Below are 23,678 nucleotides of genomic sequence, written 5' to 3'. Positions count from 1 at the left end.
ATTCAAGATAGCTCATCCAGTCTGAGATCAAGGCCTGAAAGTTCCAAGTGAGAAGCTGAATATGCAAGCAGACAATGGCCAGACCATACTTAAAAACAGAACTTCAACCCATAGTCTCTGCAGCCGCAAGCCCAGGAAACCAAATCACAACCCCTGCAGCAATAGGCCTCAAATAGTCAGGACTTGGTCAATGTTATATCTAATTGTGTAAGTCAATTTGACTGGGTTAAGAGACACCCAGGTAGCTGGTAAAACATTTTTTTCTGGGTGTGTCTGTGAGGGTGTTTCCAGGAGAGATGAGCATTTGAATCAGTAGACTCAGAAAGGAGATCTGTATTCATCAATGTGGGCTGGCATTGTCTAATCCACTGAGGGCCTGACAAAAACAGAAAAGCAGAGGCAAGTTCACGTTCTTTTCTTGAGCTGGGACATCCATCTCCTCCTGCCTGCGGACTTCAAAGCTCCTGGTTTTCAGGCTTTCTGACTTTTAAACTTACACTAGAGGCTCCCCTGGTCCTTTGGCCTTAGACCGAGAGTTACATCATAAAGAACAAAAAGTTATTTCTCACCGTTCTAGAGACTGGGAAGTCCAAGATTGAGGTGCCAGGAGATTCAGTGTCTGGTGAGGAGGCATTTCCTGATTCATGAAATAGTGAAATGGATTTTTGAAGACTCAGTTACAGCATCAGCTAGGTGGCGATACCTTGCAGGGCTGGCTCAGGGTTCTCCAGAAGGCTGTATATACTCTGAATCAGCATCCAGTATACAGTACTATTTCTCCAATAGCCAGAATTCATGGGTCTAGGAATTAAGGGGTAGAAATTGGAGTGGCACCACTCACCATTACCACTAGTGACCCATTAATAAAAATTTTGCTTCCCATTCCTGTGACTTCATGCTGTGCTGGCCCAGAGGTCAGAGGAAGGAATGGTGTAACTTTCAGTCCAATGTTGAAGACCTGAGAACTGGCAGGGCTACTGGTATAAGCTCTAGAGTCCAAAGGCCTGAGAACCAGGAGCTTTCATGTCCAAGGGCAAGAAAAGATGGCTGTCCCAGTGTTACAGGACCTCTGGGGTGTTGCTTTTCTGGCTGGAAACCTGAGTCCAATGGCACCTTTGCCGAACTTTTGCTTGGGTCCACTGGACTCATTCTGTCCACTTGGCCTGGAAGGCTGCACTTGTTTCATGCTACAGGCCTGGATCCCATACCTCCAAGGAGACCACAAGTCAGGCATGGAGTAGTGAGGAGTGTGTGAGTGAGCGTGGGGTCTGCACCCTCAGACATGCCAGCTGCTGCTACAGGGTGGGCAACTCCAGATGCCAGCATGGGCACCGGCTCTCTGCAAGGCTGTGGCTGGACCAGGCACACTACAAGCAGCTTCCCCTGGCTGGCACCAAGGAATGTGGTGGTACCCAGAAGCTTGGAGATGCCAGGCACTGCAGGGCCCCAAAGAGGGAGTCACGGCAGTCCCCAAGGGTCCTCAGCTCTTCTCTCCTTCTCCTTGTCCACAACATAGAGAGCAAGGGTCAAGTTTCAGCCCTGTTTGTGTTACAGTTCTTTTAGCCTCACCATTTGGTGGGTCCTGAGTTCTTGTCCTATGACCAGGAAGAATGGGTTATGCAGACAAGTGAAGGGTAAGCAAGATGAAGCAGAGCTTCGTTGAGCGATAAAACAGCTCAGTCTCTCAGCTCCTTTCTACAGCCAGGGTGTCCTGTTGGAGTGTTCAGCTCCTAGTAGAGAGGGTCGCGCCTATCTTCAGGCAGGTCACTCCAACAAGTGCTCAGCTCCCAGCAGAAAGGGTAACTCCTCTCTGTAGCTGGTCATCCTGATGAGTGTTCTGCTCTTGGCAAAGAGGGTATCTCCTCTCTGCAGCTGGTTGTCCCCTTGTCTGTTCTGCTCTGGCTGAGCCCCAGGCTTTTATGGGCCTCAGAGGGAAGGAAGTATGTGCCAATTAGTCCATGTGCTGATGGGCAGGCCCAGAAAAGGCACTACAAGTTCCCACTCCAGTCCACAGGACTGGCAGCCCAGCCCTCAGCCTTCAGGCCCTCCTTGGCCTGAAGGTGGGGCCTCACCAGGAACCTGCTCCTTTCCACCCAAAAGCCTGTCTGCCTCCTGCTGCCGTCCATGGCATCCAGGCTGCTCACACCAAGGGGCACCTGCAGGCCAGTGCCAGGCTGTCTTCAGCACCCCCTCAGTCTTCCTCCTGTGCTTGTGGGCACCCAAAGTCCTTCCCAGGCCCCCAAGAGTGCAAAGAGGCCCAGTCCACAGCCCCAACTTTGGTGGCTACAGCTGCATCCCAGTGGATCAGGGCTCTGCCTGCTCCCAGCTCCTGCTGGCTCCATGGAATGTGCAGCCCTGGAATCTGTCCCCTCGCAGCTTGGGATAGGGGCTCCAGGTCCTTGCTGGGCCCAGGCTGGTGTCCAGGGATGGAGCAATGTTGCCACAAGCTCCCCAAATGGCCCAAGTGCTCAGGGGAAGCCCAGGGCTCCCCCTTGCCTGGTTCGTGGCCCTGCCCAATGTGGCACCTCTGGGAGCAGATCACGGGCCACAGGCCTCAGGCCCAGCTGTCTGGAGTGTCAGGTCTGGTGGTCACCCCAATGCGGGGCAAACCCTGGGGACACAACCTCCTCCCAAGGTGCAGGAACCCGGTGCTCTAAAGTAGGGTGAGTATAGTGGCTGCACCACAGGTCAGGTCCCTGAAGTGGGCACTTCTCACCCTGGAACCCCAAAGCATGGCCCCAGCTCTGCACCCCGGGCCTGGCCCCTGCACCCCGTGTGCAAGCATGGCACTGTCCTGGGCCCAGCCACCTCAGGGCCCTTCTCTGCCCAACCATACTGTTCCCCCGCTAGCAGGTGACCCAGCCCAGCCCCATCATGGCAGCCCCCAGAGCAGCAGTCTGGGGAGTGGGGGGAATGCCCACCTCCTCCCCACACCCTCCCTGCAGCAGCAGCTGATGGCAGCAGCAGCTTCAGATGGCCCACCACTGCCATCACCTTCTTGGCCCACCAGCTCAAGAAAAGAGAGAAAAAATCAGCTCTCTCTCTTCATTCTGTTCTATCCAAGCCCTCAATGGATTGAATGATGCCCAGATGCATTGATGAGGGCAACATTCTTTACTCAGTATTCTGATTCAAATGCCAATCTGTCCCAAAAACACTCTCAGAGACACACGCAGAAATAATGTTTTACCAGCAAATTGGGTATCCTTAACCCAATGATATTGACATATAAAATTAACCATCACAGTCAGTAACTACAGCTTCCCTAATTTTTGCCCCCACTTCTAACTCAGGACCAGCCAGAGAAAGCCAAATATACTTTCAAACCAATCACATAGGACGCCGGACTTCTAATTAGCCCGTCTTCAGCTTCCCCATACCTGCTGATTCAGCAGCCTCCCATCAGGGGACACCTGAAGCTTTCCCTTTTTGCCCCCCTGTAAATATTTCCCACTCTGCCTGCCTTTGAGGCACTGCCAAACACAAATGATTGTAGGTGACTCTTTGTTATAGCAAGCTCTGAATATATAGTCTCTGTTTCCCATTTGGGCATTCTTCATTTCCACACAAGTCACTGAGACTTGACGTCATTTCTTTCATCAGATAGCATTATTTCCTTGGATAAATATATATCTCAGGCCCATTATGAGCTCAGAGGCTTGGAGGACATCCTTCATCCAAAGTAGAGGCCCATGAAGAATAAGTCAGAGAGCATTTCTCCCATGGAGCCTGGTCCTCAAACTTTGGCATGCATCAGAATTTCTTCAAGGTCTTCTGAAAACACATTGGATGACACCCACTCCCAATTTTCCCTTTAGCAGAGCTGAGTTGGGGACCAAGAATTTGGGTTTCTAATAAGTTCCCAGGTTGCTGATGCTGCCTGCCTGGGACCACACTTTTGAGAACCACTGACTCAACCCTTGAGCAAAACAAAAAGCAAACAAACAAAAATATCTTACCCCTGGGCTATTTAGTGCCGGGATCAGGTTCTCACTAAAGAACTGCTGTAAGTCATTGTACTGTAAATCACAGCCTCTGTATCTGAAGGGATCCCAAAGGAACAAGAGGGAGTGATGGCTCAGTCTTTTCTTAGAGGTGTCTAAGGTGACGTCCCTAGAGGTCTAGAGGTGTCTAGAGGTGACGTCTCTGTCACCTCTCCAGACTCATGTAAATAAAAATGTCTGAAGGAACAAAGGGAGAGAGAGAGATGTAGGGGCTGAGAACAGACAAAGATACATCATGTCAAAGAGAAAGGGAGCCAGTAGAAAGAGAAACAGATGTAGGCATAGAAAGAAGTAGAATTAAAAGAGGATAAGTCAGATCTCGCATTACCTCGGCCCTGGAGAAGGAAGGGCTTCCTGGTAGAAGGGTAGCTGTCTACGCTGGCAATACATTGGAATCCCCTGAAGGTCTCCTAACATGTACCAAGGCTTGGCCCCTATCGCCAGACACTGCTTCAGTTGCTCTAGAATGGGGCCTTGACTATTGGTACTTTAAAAATATCCCCAGATGATTTTAGTGTGTGGCTGCACTTGAGAACCACCAGAATATAGGGCAGCATACCCAAAGGGCATTCATCTGTTACCTCTGGAAAACTACTCTCAGTGGACAATAGTCTATTGCGTCCTGGAAATACTTGGGCTCACCTGGCCAGCTTAGAGGTGAACATACTTTTTCATGCTTTTGATAGTGCATCTATTAATTCATTTACTCATGTACTTGCAAATGAATATTTCATATATTTCACAAATTTATAATCCCAGTACCACCAGAAGAGTTGACTCTCTTGACCTATAAGATGTGTGATTTCCTCCCAAATCAAGGGGATTACATCTAAGAAGGAAAGTTCACATCAACCCCCAAGAATTCCTGCAATCACAAAAAGGAGAAGAAGGTGTGTTTTCTGCACTGTTTCTTGTTCTGCCCACCCGTATCCTAGGGTGGGAAATGTACAGTTACACTCTATAGATTATTATAATTAAGTAGTGTGTGGAATTTGTTTTAAAAATAGCTTCGTCAACTCTTCATAGCATATTTCTGTAAGACAAGTACAGGTGAAAAGCAAGCGAGGGTTGTTATTGTTTAGCACATTTAATTAAGTAAGTATTTCTTTCATCCTTCTGGGAATTAAACGTTGAACAGTGAATAAACACAGGGAAATCTGCCCATATTAATTTCTGGCTTACTGCCTTAATTCAAAAGCAGGGTGAAAATCAAGAGCTAAGTCTGTGATCTGGGGTCATTATGTGCTAAGCAAAGCAATTGAAGGTTTACCCTTTACATCTCCGATAGAAGTTATTTCAGGAAATATCTTCTTTTATGTTCTCGCTCTCAACTACCTCCTTGATGGCCTCCTTCTCCTTTATAAATAAACATCATCTCTCCTCGTTCTTGAAGAAATTTTTCTTTACGTGTCACCTGCATCAGTTGTAATTTTTGTTTAACAGGGACAGAAACACCTCAAACTGGCTAACTGGAGACAGAATGTCTTGGTTTATGCAAATGAAAAGTCTAGTCTTGCAGGCTGCATGTAGAGCTCAAAAATGTCATCAGGGGCCGGGCGCGGTGGCCCACGCCTGTAATCCCAGCACTTTGGGAGGCCGAGGCGAACGTATCACGAGGTCAGGAGATTGAGATCACTCTGGCTAACACCGTCTCTACTAAAAATACAAAAAATTAGCCGGGAATGGTGGCATGCACCTGTAGTTCCAGCTACTCTGGAGGCTCGGGCAGGAGAATCATTTGAACCCAGGAAGCAGAGGTTGCAGTGAGCTGAGATTGCACCTCTGCTCTCCAGCCTGGGTGACAGAGTGAAACTCTGTCTCAAAAAAAAAAAAAAAAAGTCATCAGGAACTGCTTCCTCTTCTCCGTCCCTTGCCTCTACTTCCCTTGTCTTGGCTCCATTTTCAGATAACCCTTCCCCTCATGGAGTCAAGGGGGTCACATTGGCTCTGTCCTACATCCTCCTAGGTTCAAGTCCAGTGGAAAATAGAAAATACTCGTTTATTCCAACATTCAAACCAAAGCTTGGGTCTGCCTCTAATGTCCTGATAGGATCATATGGCCATTACCACATTGATGACTGTGACGAGGAGAAAGAATGATCCAAGTTTAGGCCAAGTCACATGCTTCAGCCACAGTACTGGGGGTTGAACCCTACCAGAAGTACCTGGACTAGGGCGGGGAAGGAGGCTGTCAAGAAGGTGGATATAGTTTCCACAACAAAAAGTGGTGAGTAGTTACTAGAAGAAGAGTGTATGGATTTGTTACAGCAAAGCACTTCTGAGTTTTATTTAATGAAACTGAGGCTGCTTTATATCCTTCCCATCTTGAGTCCTTCTTAACTGTGAGATTTGGTAGTTTCTAATCCAAACTAGAAGTCAGCAAACTTTTTCTGTAGAGTCAGATAATTAATTTTTTAGGCCTTGTGGGCCATATATTCTCTGCATAATTACAACTATTCAACTCTGCACTTTCAGTGTGAAATAAGTCATAGATAACGTATAAATGAATAGCCATGTCTGTGTTCCAATAAAACTGTATTTTCAGTATTGGCTGGTGGCTTGAATTTAGCCCATGGGCTATAGTTTGCTAACCCCTGATTGTTAATCATGGGTCCTAAGAATGAGAAGGAGTCAAAATAATATTTTACCCCTCCTCTCCTCCAGCTTAACCATACCCCACATTCTCCATTCTCATCACCTTTCTACAATCAGAAACAGAAACTTCCATAAACCACTGAGACTGAACATTGATCAAATTATGGGAAGTACATATTAGAAGTCAGTAGATAGTCATATTAATGCTGTATGAAGGTACATTTTCCATGGTCACAAAACTCAGATTAAAAAAAAAAAAAAAAGACAGAGAGACGAAATAAATGAACAATGGCTAAGCCATATATAAAAAATAGAACTCTCCTCACAATCTGTAGCAGCCAGTCTAGGAGGTCAAACAAGAACCCCTGTATTTATTGACTCAAATGGTCAGGATTTGATTAATAATTGATAGCTTCTGGAAGAGGTGGAGTTGTGGGGGTTCAAGTAAAAAATATTATATTCAAAAAAAATTTGGTATCTTCTCTAATTTTTGTCCCCAAACTTAGGGCCAACTGATGAAAGCCAAACAAGTTCCCCTAGCCAATCACATGGATGTTCTGCTTCCACTGAACCAACTCCAGCTTCCACGGGCCAAAGGCCTCCAATCAGGGCACACATGAAGCCTTCCCTTCTTTCTGCTACAAATCTTTCCCGCTCCTCTGCTTGCCTTTGAATCTATACCAAAACGTAAGTGATGGCAGCTGACTCTTTTGACATAGCCTTTGCTTGTTCTCATTTGGGAGGCCTTTGTTTATTTGCATAGTATGTTGTTATTACCCTACATCTAAACTAAAGTTGTTTCAAGATGATCTCTCTTAAGGTATGAATTCTGTTCCCACAAAATTCATACGTTAAATCCCTAGCAAGACAGAGCAGGGACCTCTTCTTAGGGACTTCTCTTAGGGTCCCCCCAAAACATAGAAATAGAGGAAAATTGTGAGCTCCTTCAAGGGAAATTCCAGGCACCTAGCTAGCCTTAAAAAGCAAGAAAGTGGCTGGATGCCGTAGCTCACACCTGTAATCCCAGCACTTTGGGATGCCAAGGCGGGCGGATCACAAGGTCAGGAGATCAAGACCATCCTGGCTAACATGGTGAAACCCCATCTCTAGTAAAAATACAAAAAAATTAGCTGGGCGTGGTGGCACGTGCCTGTAGTCCCAGCTACTCAGGAGGCTGAGGCAGGAGAATGACGTGAACTCGGGAGGTGGAGCTTGCAGTGAACCAAGATCGTGCCATTACACTCCAGCCTAGGCAACAGAGGGAGACTCTGTCTCAAAAAAAAAAAAAAAAGCAAGAAGGTAACAGTAGTGTGAAACAACAGCCAAAGAAGTTAGAGCCACAAGATATTTGATTCTCTAGAGAAACTAAAGATAACATCTTCACGTTTGTTCCTGAGTTGTTTTTCAAAACCCAGATGCTCACCAGATGAAAAATACTGTCCATCCATGGCACATAGACCTCAGATAAGAAGGAACTAAAGACTGAATTCTGACCACTGTTCTTTGTTCTAAATTTCTTCCTGAGGGCCCTAAAGAAAGTCATGCTCACAGGCAAAGCCTTAACATTCCTTACGGCTGACCCCAAGTTTTTAGACAAAGTCTTATTTCCTTAACCAACTGCAAATCAAAGAACCTCTGAATCCACCTGTGACCTGTAAGCCCCCACTTCAAAATATCTCACCTATTTGGACTAAGCCAATGTATAGTCCCCATGCATTGATTTACGACTTTGTCCGTAACCTCTGCCTCCCTGACTTTAAAAACTCTTACATGTAAGCCATCTATGAGTTTGGGTCTTAAGCATAAGCCGCCTGGTTCTGCTTGCTTGGCACCCTGCAATAAATGCCTCACTCTTCTCACATTGCAAATCTTGATGGCAGAGTTTGACTTTGCTACTTCAGGCAGGCAGATCCAAGTTCACTTTGGTAACACTAACTCCTAGTACATGAATTATGATTATATTATAGAGACTGTTGTGGGAATCAGGAGACCAGAGAGTCCATATGGGTGGAACAGGAGGATTTTATTTAGGTGGCCACCAGCTCAGCAGATTAATATCCAAAGGCTGAGCCATGAATGAAGACAGGGCTTGACTTTCATCCATGCAACCGAAGTGGGATGGCTTGCCAGTGGCACAAAACTTGTGGGGCAGGGAAAGTGAGCTTACAGAAGCAGAACAAGGCAGTTAATCAAACTGTGACAGGTTCCTAACTCAGGCTTACATGTGACTCTTGCTATGCAGGCCAGGTGGCCATTATCTAGGTTTGCTCAAGATGCCTGCACAGCCTTATCTTGTGTCCTTCCCTATGGTACCCAGATGGCTGCAATCTAAGCACGCTCAAACATGTCTCATGACCTCCATGGTGCTACAGAGACTTACAGACTGTAGTTACAGAAAACAGGAAACCATAAACTCATAAAAACTTGCACAGCAGGGTCCAATCACACAGAATGGGGAGGGATTCGAGGGGGAAGCTGCTCATACCAAAGGAAAGAGGGAAAATTTGTTTTTCCTCTCACATCTCCTGCTTCAAGACAGAGCCTTTAAAGAGGTGATTAAGTTAAAATGAAGGCTTTTGGGTGGGTCTTAATCAAATCTGACTGTTGTCCTTCAAGAGGAAGAAATTTGAACACGTAGAGAGACACCAGTAATGCATGGCACATAAGAAAGGCCATGTGAGGACACAGCAAGAAAGTAGTCATCTGCAAGCCAAGAAGACAGGCCTCAGAAGAAACTAAGCCCCATGATACCTCAATCATGAACTTCTAGGCTCTAGAACATGAGAATATAAATTTCTGTTGTCTAAGCCACCCATCTGTGATATTTTGTCATGGCAGCCCTAGCAAAATAATATAATCTCCTATTCTAAATTGTCTGTTACCAATCCAACACCACCATCCCTCCCTTCTAAGGCAGGGAGGTACATTCAGGGTCTCCCTTACTGCAAGGCTCCCTTCTTATGCTAGAGCTTGCCATAGAGTAGAATTCACATGAGATGTTAAAGGGGGAGATAAAAAGGATGCTGTTATTCACGGGTAGGACTGCAAGACTTCACAAATAAAAATACAGGATACCTGGTTAAACTTGAATTTCAGATTGGTATAAGGATGTCCCATTTTGCCGTGCATTTTTATATGCAATATTTGGACATACTTACACTAAATATTTACTCATTACTTACCTAAAATTCAAATTTAAGGGATATACTGGTAATTTATCCTAGAGGATATGGTGGCCAGTCTTGGTGCCTTTGCAGACCACCTCCAAGAACTTCCCCTCTGTGGTCCTGGCAGGCTTATGCTTTTGAAGATCTGTCCAGGGTCTCATGCTTTGAGGTTCTGACATATGGATGCTTTGGTTTCTCACACTTTTCCGTGAACTTGGACTGTTCCACTCACTTCACTGTGGCAAAGCTGATGTTCAGCTATAGCCTTCCTGACCTTCACTTCCCAGTTCTTGACATAGTTATGTAAGCTCTAATTTCTATATTAAGCCTCTTATTGGTATAACACTTGGAGTGGCTCTAACCCAACCCAGACTGATCCACCCTTTTATCCACAGTCTTGCCAATTCAGGTCAATTCAATCACTTCCAATGTCTCTGTATTAGTCCATTTTCACACTGCTGATAAAGACATACCTGTGACTGGGTAATTTATAAAGAAAAAACCCTTTAATGGACTCACAGTTCCACGTGGTTGGGGAGGCCTCACAATCATGGTGGAAGGCAAAAGGCACGTCTTACATGGTGGCAGGGAAGAGAGAATGAGAACCAAGTGAAAGGGGTTTCCCCTTATAAAACCATCAGATCTCGTGAGGCTTACTCAGTATGGGGGAAATTGCCCCCATGATTCAATTATCTCCCACTGGGTCCCTCCCACAACACATGGGAATTATGGAAGCTACAATTCAAGATGAGGTTGAGGTGGGGACACAGCCAAACCATATCAGTCTCCATACTCTATTTAGGATTCTTTCCTTTTACTCTCTCCTCTGGAAGGTTGTGAGTACCTGGAGGGCTTATATATCTTCCACCAATCAGTGTAACCGCCAGAGGGGTTCTTCCTGCCTACTGCACAAATAAAGACCTCAGCATTGCAGTAAAGAAAGAGTTTAATAGACACAAGACCAGCCACACTACATGGGAGATGGAATTAGTACTCAAATCATTCTCATCCAAAGCTGGTAGGTCAGGGGTTTTCAAAGGCAGTTTGGGGGAACAGGTGGAGATGACTAGGCTTACTGATGATTGGTTGGGGCAGAGATGAAATCTTAGGGGGTTGGAACTGTCCTTTTGTGTGTTCAATCACTTCAGGGTGTGGGCCACTGGAGGAGTAGGGTTGGCAGGTCCAGGTGGAGTCATATCTCAAAAGGCCAATCTACTATAGCAGTGTTATCTGCAGGAATGGCTGGCAATCTATGTCCGCAACTTAGCAGAATCAGGCTCCTGTCTTCCTCCAGCCTGATGTTCTTTCATTAGCTTTACAAAGGCTGTTGAGTTTTGGGGAAGTCCTATTATAATTTAAACCATAGCCTAAATGTCTTCCAAAGTTAGCTGGGCCCAAAAGCCCAAGGGCAAGGCAAGATGAGGGGTGGGTTAACTCACCTCACTGTTACAACTTTCTCACTGATATAATTTTTGCAAAGATGGTTTCATCAGGAGAAGGACACCCAGTCTACACCTGTCTTTGTCGTCGCTGCGATATAAACCATCTTGTATCGTCCTTGTAACCATGCACTGTCACCCATTAAGGCCTCTAGGTAATACCTGTACTACGTTCTTTACAGCCTGACCCCTAGCTAGCCCTCTAAGCATTTTGGTTTTCCTCCTCCTAATCATACCACACATGTAGAAACTGTCAGCTCCTGTACCTGGACAATGCTAGGGCAGGGGAGCATTGAAAGGCTGCCTCCTGGTCCCTGTTGTCAAATCCTGCCCTCTGTCACTGCTACACTAACACAAGGGCCAGGTTGGATAAAGGCTTCTCCACTTGGGCACTGTTTCCTACAGCTTACCAGAGAAGCAAGGCTCAAGTGTTCCCTTCTCTTGGACACTCAGAATTTCTGTAGTAGCTGTCATCTCATCTCATTCCCTGGACCTACCTGAAAGGGTCAAGAATTCTGCAGCCATATCCATAGTGTCTTCTGCTCCTCTACTCCACTTCCCTAGTCTCTCTCCCCAATCCCAGAAAGAGTCCTTATCTCTTTTTTGTAAGGAAATCTGCTTATCATATTGCTATGCGTTCTTATCCATCCATGGTTTAGCAAATACGCTCTAACCTCTCAGTCTTTCAGATTATGCCTTATATATTCAAAGCCAAGCTCTTAGAATTACAACAAATAATACAACATAAATCTGTTCTCCCTGTAAGCTCACCTATTACAATACAAGAAAAAAAACAGCATAGCTTTCATAGCTATTCTCTCTGCTATGTGTTTAAAAACTATTCAGAATCAATGAGCTGTTTTAGGCTGTATTCACACTCCCCTGAGGGATTAAATGTTAACTCACTGTGTGGAGAGCCGCAGGACAGCATCAGAACATATAGGAATGAGAAACCTCAATTAATATCTCAAATTGTATCCCCTACTTGGAATTGTTAGCACACTTTATCAGTTTACCTCTCCAGAAAATCAGACAAGAAAGTGCATATGGAAAATAAGTCATAATCCAAGATTCCATAGAACAATCTTTCCTGCTGTGAAGAAACAGTTCGTTATGAAAACTGAATGGGCTTTTATAATTTCAGGCAAAGATCAATTACATGGGGCTTTAGTTTTATCCTAAAACATTTTTCTGAATCATAAAAATTAAAAGGGAGATATTTAAAAATCCCCTAAATGATCATGTAGTTTCAACATGTTACCTACAAAAGAATAAAATGAAGCTGGCTTCTGACTTCTCTTCAACAGTAAATTCCTGGCTGGGCACAATGGCTCACGCCTGTAATCCCAGTACTTTGAGAGACTGAGGCAGGTGGATCACTTGAGCCTGGAGTTCGAGACCAGGCTGGCCAATATGGCAAAAAGCCATCCCTACAAAAAAATGCAAAAAGAAGCCAAGCATGGTGGTGTGTGCCTGTAATTCCAGCTACTCGGGAGGCTGAGGCACAAGAAGAGAATCACTTGAGTCCGGGAGGTGGAGGTTGCTTCCACACGTTGAATCAGGAATCAGCTGAGTTTAATAGAACCAGTAAGTAACATAAAGACTGAATAGTGCCAATTGGATTTTATGAAAAAGAAGTCACAAGTAACAGACTTAATCAATTTTTAGGATATCTGATATGTAATTTTATAAATCTAATGAGTTATTAGCATTTAAATGAACATCTATACATTGATTCTCAGTAACTGAAATGAATTTCCCCACAGCATTGAGTACATGAAATGGCACGTTTGTTTGTTTTATTTTATTCTGACTTATATTACATATTCACATGACACAGGAGTTACGAAGAAATTACTTAGGCAGAATTGTATGGGAGTCCTCGGTAAGGCTTTTCTTTTTAATGAAGAGCAGCCCCAAGTCATTTTCTAACAAAGAGCAGCCTGTAAAGTCCAGCTGCAGACATACACAAGCAAGCTGGAAGCTTGCACAGGTGAATGCCAACAGGAACTAGGGACTAGACATGTTCAAGATGGCGGCTCCATCTTCCCTTCTCTGCCAGCCATGTGTACAGTAAGGAACAGACAAGATGGCACCAATCAACTAAAAAGTCCATTTGCATAATAAGATTAGAGTAGGACAACCAGCCTTCCGCTTGCACTACATAAACATTATACCTGATAGAACCAATCTGTGTGCCCTATGTAAATCAGACACCGCCTTCTCAAACCTGACTATAAAATCTGGCGCATTGACCACCAGCTGGTCCTTTCTGCTTGGAGACCCCCCTCTCTCTACAGAGAAAGCTGTTTCTCTTTCCCTTCTCTTCTGCCTACTAAACCTCTGCTCCTGACTCCTCCTGTGTGTCCATCTCCTAAATTTTCATGGCGTGTAATGACAAACCCCAGGGTCTATACCCCAGACAACATAGATGCTTCATAAGTACAATATGTATGTACAGTTTAAGAGGAATGACAAAATGAAAACTCACAAGCCAAGTTAGGAAATAAAACATTATCAGGAACTTAAAAGGGCCCTGTGTTCCCTTTACTCATCCCATGCTTCTTTAATTCCCCCAAGGAGTGATCAAAATCTGAATTGTGATAATCTTTCCTTTACTTTTCATTAGATTACTACATATGTGTGTGCCTCTTACAACATATTGTCTAGTTTAAAACTTCTAACAAATGTAACACTAAATTATTCTGTAACTTTCCTATTTTTATTCAACATTATGCTTTTAGGATTTACCCATGTTGATGCATGTGACTATTGTCTATTTATTTTTACTGCTGTAGAGTATTATACGTCATGAATAGTATATAACACAATTTACTCATCCATTCTACTATTGATGGACACTTGGTTTGCTTCCCATTATTTTGAAGTTGCTACAGTGCAACCATTGATGTTCTTATGCATGTCTCCTGGATGTAGTCACAGGCAGCATACACTGTCCTTCTATTCTTGGATCCCATAGAGATCCCTATTTGTGTCTGATATTCACATTAATAGTATCCAAGATAGCTGCAAGGAGGTTATTCTAATAATTCATGCACATTATTTGAATTAGAACTTCATCATTATTTTGAAATATTTGATATGAAAAGATTGGGTTAGATTCAGTATCTATTAGCAGCATAAAAGATTTTCAATGTAACATTTGTCAAGGAAGAAAAGAAAGAGCTGTTAGATTCTGTAAATATAATGTCAACTGCTAATTTATGAATGGTTTTGAAAGGCTTTAACTTTCATATTACTTGCTTGTGGGAACAAATTTCTCATCACGAGCAACTATCCAGAATTTAAAGAGATCATGACCAAAAGTCTCGAACAGGAATTGTGCATAGTCATTTAAAACAAAAAATATGATTACTACAAATATTATGCTCATGGGACTGAGTTCAAGTTTCCAATTTAAAAAATGGAAATTATTTTAGCTGAACATCTTATGCAAATTCATTCTTTCCCTTACTTTTGGTGGTAGCCTGCCTCCAAGATGGTACCCAGTGATTCTTGTCTCCTGGTATTCACATCCTCATGTAATTCCCTCTCATATTGAATAGGGAAGACTTCTGTAACTAATAAGATAATTGCAGAAATGACAGTGTGTGATTTCCAAGGCTAGTCATAAGAGACACTGTAGGCTTCTGCCTTGCTCTCTCTTAGATCACTTCTTCCGGGGGAAGACAGTCACAGCATTACAAAGACACTCAGATACCCAAGGGGGCTCCACATGCTAAGAAGTTGAAGTCTACTGCCAAGAGCCAGCACTAACCCACTAGCCATGTGAGTAAGCCATCTTGGAAGAGTCTCCTCCAGCCCCAGTCAAGCCTTCAGATGATGTAGCCCCTGATGACATCTTGCCTGCAACATCATGAGAAACCTTGTGCCATAACTACGAGCTAAGCAGCTCCTAAATTCCTGACCCCCCATAAACTGTGTGAGATAAATGTTTATTGCTTTTTAAGCTGATAAGTTTGGGGGTAATTTGTTATACAGTGATAGATAACTAATATATTTTGGGGATATTTTTGTCATAATTATACAATATTTTAAAATGTCAGTTGTTTTCAATAATCCCATATCAATGCCTCCCACCAATCACCTTCTAAAATGCAGATAAGGTATCTTTTTGGAGAGAAAATTAAAAACTGGGATTGCTAATATTCAGGAGCCTTCACCTTACACAGAAATCTTTAAGTCATATTCACAGACTCCTGTGTTCCTATTTTTATCTATGTTGGGGCAAGGGGACATAGGAGATTAACGGCATAATAGAGCCACAGTGAGGTGGCAGAAATTTTATTTCAAGGGTTTACTGAAAGTTAATGGTCCTGAAGTCACTCTGTATACGAAACATGAGCATAGTTGACACATTTGAAGTCCCTAAGCACTAAAACAATAACGATGCCTTCCTATGTGCAAAGATAAACAAAAAACAATATGTGTAAGAAGCCCCTGACATTACTATTTTTCCCTGATGCTTCTTCTTGAAATGTCAGTTACCAAATTCATCCTAAAAATTGTTTTAGTTTCCCACTTTTTCCCTTTCCTCATAGTTGGTTGATTATTGTTTAATCCAGCAATGATGAAACACCCTTTACAAACATAAAGATTCATTTCTAACATGAACATTTTTTATTACAGCAACTCCTTTGCTCCAGTTATTATGAAATCAATCATTTTACTTCCCAACCACTGGTGTTTTCCTGAGGGGCTCTTGTTAGCCAAGCTGCCATTGATAAGTGCTTATTCTGTTAATATTCCTTTGAAACCCATTATAAACATTCCTTTTACCCAGAAACTCAGCAGTCCCTGGGAGGTGACTAAAGGGAGGATGGCAGGGCAGAGGGGAGCTCATTCAGTCCTGCAGACCTCATGCTGCCCAAGTTGTTTGTCCATTTTTTCAGCACCCATGCACTGTCACCTTACATGCATGCAAAGGGCCAAGCTGTTTATCCCGACCATGGAGAAGGACTAAGCAGGTAACAAATGCTAATTTCTGAAGTCAGGCAAGGCACTTTATATTATCCCTTTTTGAAGCCAATATCCAGGTATAGGGCAGGATGGGAAGGTTCTGAGCATCCTGCATATTTACAAGTACTTTGCTACATTTAGTAAGAACTGATTAGTGGTCATACCCATGGAAGTCAAAAACTCTAGCATGGTGGCTCATCCTTATAATCCCAGCACTTTGGGAGGCTGAGGCAGAAGGATCAATTGAGTCCAGGACTTCAAGACCAGTTTGGACAACATGGCGAGACCCATCTCTACAAAAAATTTTTAAAATTAGCTGGATGTGGTGGCTCCCGTATTCCCAGCTCCTATTCTGGTATCTGAGACCAGAGGATCAGTTGAGCCCAGGGATTTGAGGCTGCAGTGAACTATGATCCGGCCACTGCACTCCAGTCTGGGCAACAGAGTAAGACTCTGTCTCAAAAACAGCAGAAACAAAAACAAGCCTCTTACAGTTTGGTTACATTTTTAGAAGATTAAGCACATGCCTTAAAAAACATGGGCAAAGAAAGGCACGGAAGAAAACTTAAAAAAACTTGATATTAAAATTTTGAAGCTGAGCTGTTCAATATAACTACAGTCACATGTGACTATTTAATTTTAAGTGAAAATTAAGTAAAATTAAAAATTTCCTCAGTGGGACGAGCAGATTTCACCTCCTTTATAGGCCATGCGTGGCTAGAACAGATGGAAAACATTTCCATCATCGCAGAAAGTTCTATTGGACAGCACTGTTCTGAAGTGTTTAATTTGCCATCATGGAAAAGAAATAAAATTCACTGAATCTCCTTAAATCTGTTTTATGATTTGGCATTGTGTTTAAGTCTGGATTGCGCATTTAGGATAGAGGTGAGAGGACCACGCTATTTTCAGTGTCTGGAGACCTCTAAAGACTCTAATTCGACCTTGGCCAAAACGATCCTTAACAGCATTTATATGCTTGATCTCCTCTCCACGCAGCCCATCAATAAGCCATTGCGCTCCACGGTCACACTTCAGCACTCCCAATACACCAGGCAGACACCGAGTACGAGTCTCGGCTGGTGTCCTAGCAACAGCGACGCGACCCCGCCCCTTCCCGCGTACACCTCCTACCTTATTAGCCTGGAAGGGGCGGGACCAGGGGTCAGTGCCCAATAGGAAGGGAGCAGAGGAGTGAGTCCTGGCCGCGTCCCCGTCGCTAGGGAAACCGATGCAGCTGGAGGCCGCGCGCGATGCGGCTCGCGGAGGAGCGGGCCGCGCTCGCGGCGGAGAACGCGGATGGGGAACCCGGCGCCGACCGACGACTGCGACTCCTGGGGACCTACGTGGCCATGAGCCTGCGGCCGGCTGCGGGCGCCTGGGAGCGTTGCGCGAGGAGTGCTGAGGCGGAGCAGCTGCTCCAGGCCTTCCTGGGCCGCGATGCTGCCGAGGGGCCGCGGCCGCTGCTGGTGGTGCGGCCCGGGCCCAGGGGCCTGGCAGTACGACCCGGGCTGGAGGTGGGACCTGAGTCGGGCCTGGCTGGCGCTAAGGCGCTTTTTTTCCTTCGCACCGGGCCCGAGCCTCCAGGGCCCGACAGCTTCCGCGGCGCAGTGGTCTGCGGGGACCTGCCCGCGGCACCTCTGGAGCACCTAGCCGCGCTGTTCTCGGAGGTGAGGGTGGGTTAGTGTCCCCGCGCGGCTAAAGCTGGGTGGGGGAGGGGAGGAGGAGCCTTAAGGGACGGAGGCGGGGCCAGAGGGGGCGGGGCGAAGCTGCAGGGGAGGTCCAAGGGGCGGAGTGATAGGCAGAGGGGCGAGGCTGTGGAGGGAGCACAACCAGGAGGCAAGTTCCTGAAGTCAGGAAGAAAATGGGATGGGGTTAGGGGCGGAGTCGGGTGGGTCCGGAGGGAGGGATCTGGGTGGAGGCCAGGCCAGAATGAGAATGGAAAGGGGCTAAGGCTTGGGTCAGTCCGGGTCTGGGTTCCAGCCAAAGTCAGGGGAAGACCATAATCTGAAGAGTGCCTAGGTCCTGACTACTTTCAAAATCAGCGTCTCGTAATCCCTCCTGTAAATTGGAAAGATCTGAGGAAGATGGGAAGTGGTGAACAAGACGGCATTTCTGATGGATCAGTGGGGTGGAAGGAGGTGGATGGCTATAAACAGTGCCTACTTCTGGAGAGCAGTTAAATGGGAGGGGGAGGTGGGTAGTGATTTGCTTTTGATTTTCATCTCATTCATTCATTACCAACCATTTAGCAAAGGTCAGCCCTGTGCCAGCATAAGAAGTTGGGCTCCCATTTGGAAATGCCCAGCAGGCCTTTGGAGGAGTCTGCCTGAAGCTCAGGGAGGAAAGTGGAGATGTGGGTCATGAGTGCTTTAGTGGCACCACAGCAGAAGCTTCGAGAATGCAGGAGATTTCAGGGAAGTGCTCCAGAGAGATTCCTGGGCCCCTTAGACCTTTCTGGAATGGGAGTAAACTGCCCTGCAAGTCAGGCCTGTGTGCTTCTGGAGGCTTGATGCCCTGGACCCTGCAGGCTGTGAAATAAGGATGGGCAGAATACTGGCTGTATGATGGTTCAGGTGATAGGTGCTATAGGGAATACCAAAGAACTATTCCCACCCATGAAATGCTTACTCCAAGGAGCTGAAACGTATGTAATAATTCATATATTCAAAATATTTCAAACTTTTAAGACTGGGGTGAGGGTAAAGCTTACCTAAAAGTTGGCCCCACTGCTAGATGCAAGTCCTGGAGTCTCCCTGCTATGTCAAGTGTAAGCCCTTTAGATGGCATATCAGGAGGCTGTGGGGAGGTGAAAATTCCAGGGAAAGGGTTGGATAGATAGAGGAGGACACAGAGGGCCCAGGAAGCTAGATCTTTTAGATATGGCGGTATTTCAATATTTTAACAAACAGAACGGTCTTGCAACTGTGCATTGTCTGAAAGCCATCCCGCTGAAGCCTGAACTTAGATCAGCTTCTCTAATGAATGTTGACGATAGAAAGTACTTTTGGCTTCAGAGGAGAAAGACAGGCCTGTGATCTGAGAAGCATGCTTAACATAAGTGTTGAATTGTCTCCTGAACAATTAGAAGAATTCGTATAAGTAGAGAGCAAGGTAACTTTCAAGATACTGAGAGCAGACTGATCAAAGGTTCAGAGACAGGATTTAACCTAGTGTATGTGGGAGACAGAAGGCCCATCTCAGAGTTGTGTCGTGGCTAAGCAAAGTAATCCAGCAAGAAAAATAATTTTAAAATAATGAAAATTCTCGAATGTTTAAGAATTTTCATTGGTGCGTTGAAAGAGATTGGAGACAAACAATGTTCATCAACGGGACTGGGTGACTGAATTATGGGCCATCTATACAGTGAAATACGTTGCAACTATTAAAAAGAATGACTGATATGGAATATTCCTTTTTTTGAGGCAGGGTCTTGCTATGTTGACCAGGCTGGTTTCAAACTCCTAGAATCAAGTGATCCTCCTGCCTTGGCCTCCCAAAGTGCTGGGATTACAGGTGTGAGCCACCATGTCCAACTGGAGTTATTCCTTAGGGTAATTTTTTCCTTGTGGCAAAAAAACACATGACGTAAAATTCACCCAACAATTTCCAAGTGTAGAGTACAATATTGTCAACCACATATGCATTATTGTGCAACAGATCCTCAGAACTGCCCCGTCCAGCATCACTGAAACTCCACACACACCCAGCAAGCCACACATCGCTCCCCTGAGCTCCTGGCTAGCACCATTCTACTTTCTGTTCCTATGAACCTGACTCATCATATAAGTGGAATCATGCAGTATTTGTTCCTTCTGACTGACTGATGTCACTTAGCATAATGTCCTCAAGGTTCATCCATATCGTCACCGCCTATCATCATATGCGGGATTTCTTTCTTTTTTTAACAATATTCTATTGTATGTATATACCACATTTCTAAAAAATTTATCCATCATAGACACTTAGGTTGTTTCTGTCTCTTGGTTTTTGTGAATAATACTGCAATTTAAGATAATTTTTTAAAGAAGTGCAGAATTGCATGGATGGTATGCTACTATTTATGTTTAAAAAAGAAAGGAGGGGAAGAAGAGAGGAAGGAGGGGAGGGAGGGAGGGAGAGAGGGAGGGAGGAAGAGAGGACATTCTTTAACAGTAATCCACAAGGAGGAGAAACAGTAACTGAAGTACAGGGGTAGGTGGAAGATCTACTTCCCACTGTAAAAGCTTTTGTACGTTTAAATTTTTGCCCCATGTAAATGTATTACCTATTTTAAAACCTAAATAAATAATTTATTTTAAAAATAACTCAAGTCCTTTCCTTGCGTTTCTCAAAACTTGTACCAGTAACTTTATTCCACTTTCTGTCCATCCATCTACTTTTATTCCATACCCTGAAGCTGATCCAGTGTCTCTTTCAAGGCTTGTTGGCCTCTCATCTGCTAAGACCCTCCTTCTGGCCCGGCCCTCCTGTCCACCCCCTCTCCTCTCTCTCAGCACCTTGTAATCAGCTTAATAGTCTCTGATTACCTGCTCCCCTTTTCCTTCCACCTCCCCACGCAGCATCGCTAAAGCCAGAAGAACCTACCTGGCTGAGAGACGTCTTCCTGCCTTGTGTGTGTGTGGGTGGGGTGGGGCTGGGGGTAGGATTGAGGGTGTTGGCTGAGAGAAAGCTGTAATTTTAATATTATTTTTGTTCCATTCTACTAGTACAAGGTAAAAAAGGAAAACGTGCCTAAGAAATGTTTGAAAGGAAGAATTAACAGAATTTAGTAACTTGTTCTCCTACTTCCTTACTCCCTCCTCCAACCACATCATTCACTACTGCCAACTTATTTTTCCCAGCTCTGAAACTTGGATTTTTTTTTTTTTTGACTTTTTGCATTTTGGAATGTGAGCATAAGATTTGAAATCTCACAGACCTAAGTCAAATTCTGGTTAAATTCAGCAGTGTGATGTGAGCAGATGTGCTCACTCTGCCAGGTCCAAAACTGTCTTGCAGGGTTGCTATGAAATTTAGACATCATATATTAGAACACCTGGAATAGAGTGTCACACTGCAGGTGTTCCATAAAGGATGAGAATTCTTGTCACTCTTCATCCTATTTAAAATCCTCCTCACCCATCTGATGGATCCTTGTCACCTTGCTGTAACCCATCCTGGCTGCTCCTGGAGGACTCAGCTGCATTTCCCCTACAGCCTTCTCCTAAGCCTGGAGCTGGGGCAGGTGGCCTCCTTATTCCTCCTTGCTGCTCTAGATCCACATCAAAAAGCCTCCAGTTTGAATCTCCTGTCATCAGAGGACATCATCCACTCTCACTGCTGCATCCTGTACAGATGGTGCTACCCTTACGTGTGTATGATTTTGCCTCCCAACTCACTGTGACTCTCCCCAACATTACTTCTAATATGTAGTTATTTCCAAAGACATGTGAGTGGCCCTTCCAATAACTTGGCCTCTGGGTTCTCTGTATCTTTGTCCTCCAGTGATCTTGTCCTCCTCCCGATCATAAGCAGCCCCTCCCATGGCAATTTCCAGACCTTGCATTCCCAACAACCACCAACCTCATTGTCCAATTTTATGCACCTCCTTCTCTGACCACTACTCCCATCTTTCCAGCTCACTCCCTCTCATACCCTGACTACAACAGTCCTTTGATCCTGCTGGGAGCTCCAATCTCTTGACCTTGGCTCTTTCCCATTGGCCCTGGACCATGCACACGGTCTCTTCTCTTACCCAATTTGAGTGCCATGCTCCTTCATGATCATCATACCCTTGCATCAGCTCCTGATGTACTGGCCTCTACCTCACTGTGTCATACTCTATTGGTGCAACCACAATCCTGGTAAAACCCAGCTCTACATACTTCATACCTGCACCCATTAAATTAAAAGAGACCAGGGAAAAACCAATGGGCTCCTCTTTAAATGCACGACCTCTCGAACCGCTAAGTAAGCCTTTTATGTTTCCCAGCAGACATTCTATCTTTTTTCTATTCCAACTATATTTTCTTGCTCTTTTAGATCGCTATTTCCCAACGTGAGAAACAATTTGAAAAGAAAAATCTTTCTTCTTTCAAATGTCCAAAACCTCCTGTTAACCTCACTCTGAGACGCTCTTGCTTCTTTCTTGGTTTTTTAAGAAACGGAAACGAGAATAACATGTCCACGAACTCTTATGTCCACTTTGACTGCAGCATCTCTCCTTGTATCTTCTGCCATCCCATCCGTTGCTAGAGGTAAACTGTTTGTGCTGCCCTCTGATGCCAACCCTAAGGCTGAAACTGCTGCCTGTGCTCTGAATCCCACACATTCCTGAGGAGATCACTCTAGCAATTTCCTCTTCTCTCCTGCATTCATATTTTTCTCCTCTCTGCTAGATAATTCTCATCAAGCAAAATCCTCCTTTCATCCCACCAGCTGTCACCCTATGTTTATGACTCCCTTCATAGCAGAATTCCTGGAATGTGTGTCTCCTCTTGGTGTCTCATTATTTTCCTGTTTTATCTCATCATCACTCATCAGGCTTTGACTTTCTCACTTCACAGAAGAGGAATAAAATAACGTGTCAATGTTTCTGATGATCTCCACTTGACTAAATTGAACGGCCCTGAATCAGTCCTCGTTCGGCTTGACCTGAGAGCAGCGTTTGTCATAGCTCATGATCATCCTGTCTTCCTGGAAATGCTTTCTTCTTTGGGCTCCAGGAACCAGTCTTCTGGTTTCCTCCTATCACCATGGCTATCACCAGTGATGGTGCCTCCTCTTATTCCCCACTTCTTTTTTTTTTTTTGAGATGGAGTCTCGCACTGTCACCCAGGCTGGAGTGCAGTGGCATGATCTCTGCTTGCTGCAACCTCCGCCTCCTGGGTTCAAGCAATTCTCCTGCCTCAGCCTCCCAAGTAGCTAAGATTACAGGTGCCCGCCACCATGCCCAACTAATTTTTGTATTTTTAGTAGAGATGGGGTTTCTACTCTGTTGGCCAGGCTGGTCTCAAACTCCTGACCTCGTGATCTGCCCACCTTGGCTTCACAAAGTGTTGGGATTACAGGTGTGAGCCACCGCGCCCGTCCTCTTCCCAACTTCTTGACACCAGATGGCCCTACGGCTCATTCCCTGGACGTCTTCTCTTCTCTCTATATACACCCATTTTCTTGGGGGCTGTCATTCAATTTCAAAGTTTCACAAGCCATTTGTATCTGACACCTCCCAAATTTGTTATCTCCAGCCCTCTCTTCTCCTCTGAACTCTCAACTAGCATATCCAGCTGCCTACTCAACATCTCTATCTTAAAGTCCAATCGAGATACTACATTTTAACATGTGCAAACAAAAGCTCCTGTATCTTCTCTCAAAATCTTACTCCACCTTTACTCCTCCCCACATCGGTTGACAGCAACTCCATTCTTCCCGTTGTTCAAGCCACAGATCTTAGAGTCATCCTGACCCTTTTTTTTCCTCTTGCGACTCCTAAAGCAATTTGTTAACACATC

The 23,678-nt window shown here is 44.8% G+C and overlaps 1 protein-coding gene and 1 long non-coding RNA gene across 3 annotated transcripts in view; one reads left to right on the top strand and one right to left on the bottom strand.

Annotated features, from left to right (window-relative positions):
* Positions 1 to 17,891, bottom strand: part of LOC129137697 (uncharacterized) — a 37,970-nt gene extending 20,079 nt beyond the window's left edge. The window contains exon 1 of the long non-coding RNA XR_008540461.1: positions 17,320 to 17,891. This is a non-coding gene — a long non-coding RNA (uncharacterized LOC129137697). The remainder of the gene's footprint in view (positions 1 to 17,319) is intronic.
* The window catches only part of DNAH9 (dynein axonemal heavy chain 9), a 377,141-nt gene continuing 367,462 nt past the window's right edge, over positions 14,000 to 23,678 (top strand). For both annotated transcript variants that reach the window (XM_063799007.1, XM_016932363.4), the window contains exon 1: positions 14,000 to 17,855. In XM_063799007.1, coding sequence (XP_063655077.1) covers positions 17,439 to 17,855 — 417 coding nt within the window. In that variant the 5' untranslated portion in view covers positions 14,000 to 17,438. The remainder of the gene's footprint in view (positions 17,856 to 23,678) is intronic.

This window comes from Pan troglodytes, chromosome 19 (genome assembly GCF_028858775.2).
Source record: "Pan troglodytes isolate AG18354 chromosome 19, NHGRI_mPanTro3-v2.0_pri, whole genome shotgun sequence".
NCBI lineage: Eukaryota > Metazoa > Chordata > Mammalia > Primates > Hominidae > Pan > Pan troglodytes.
The sequence above is the reverse complement of the archived record's forward strand: the minus strand, read 5'-3'. Positions and strand labels throughout refer to the sequence as shown.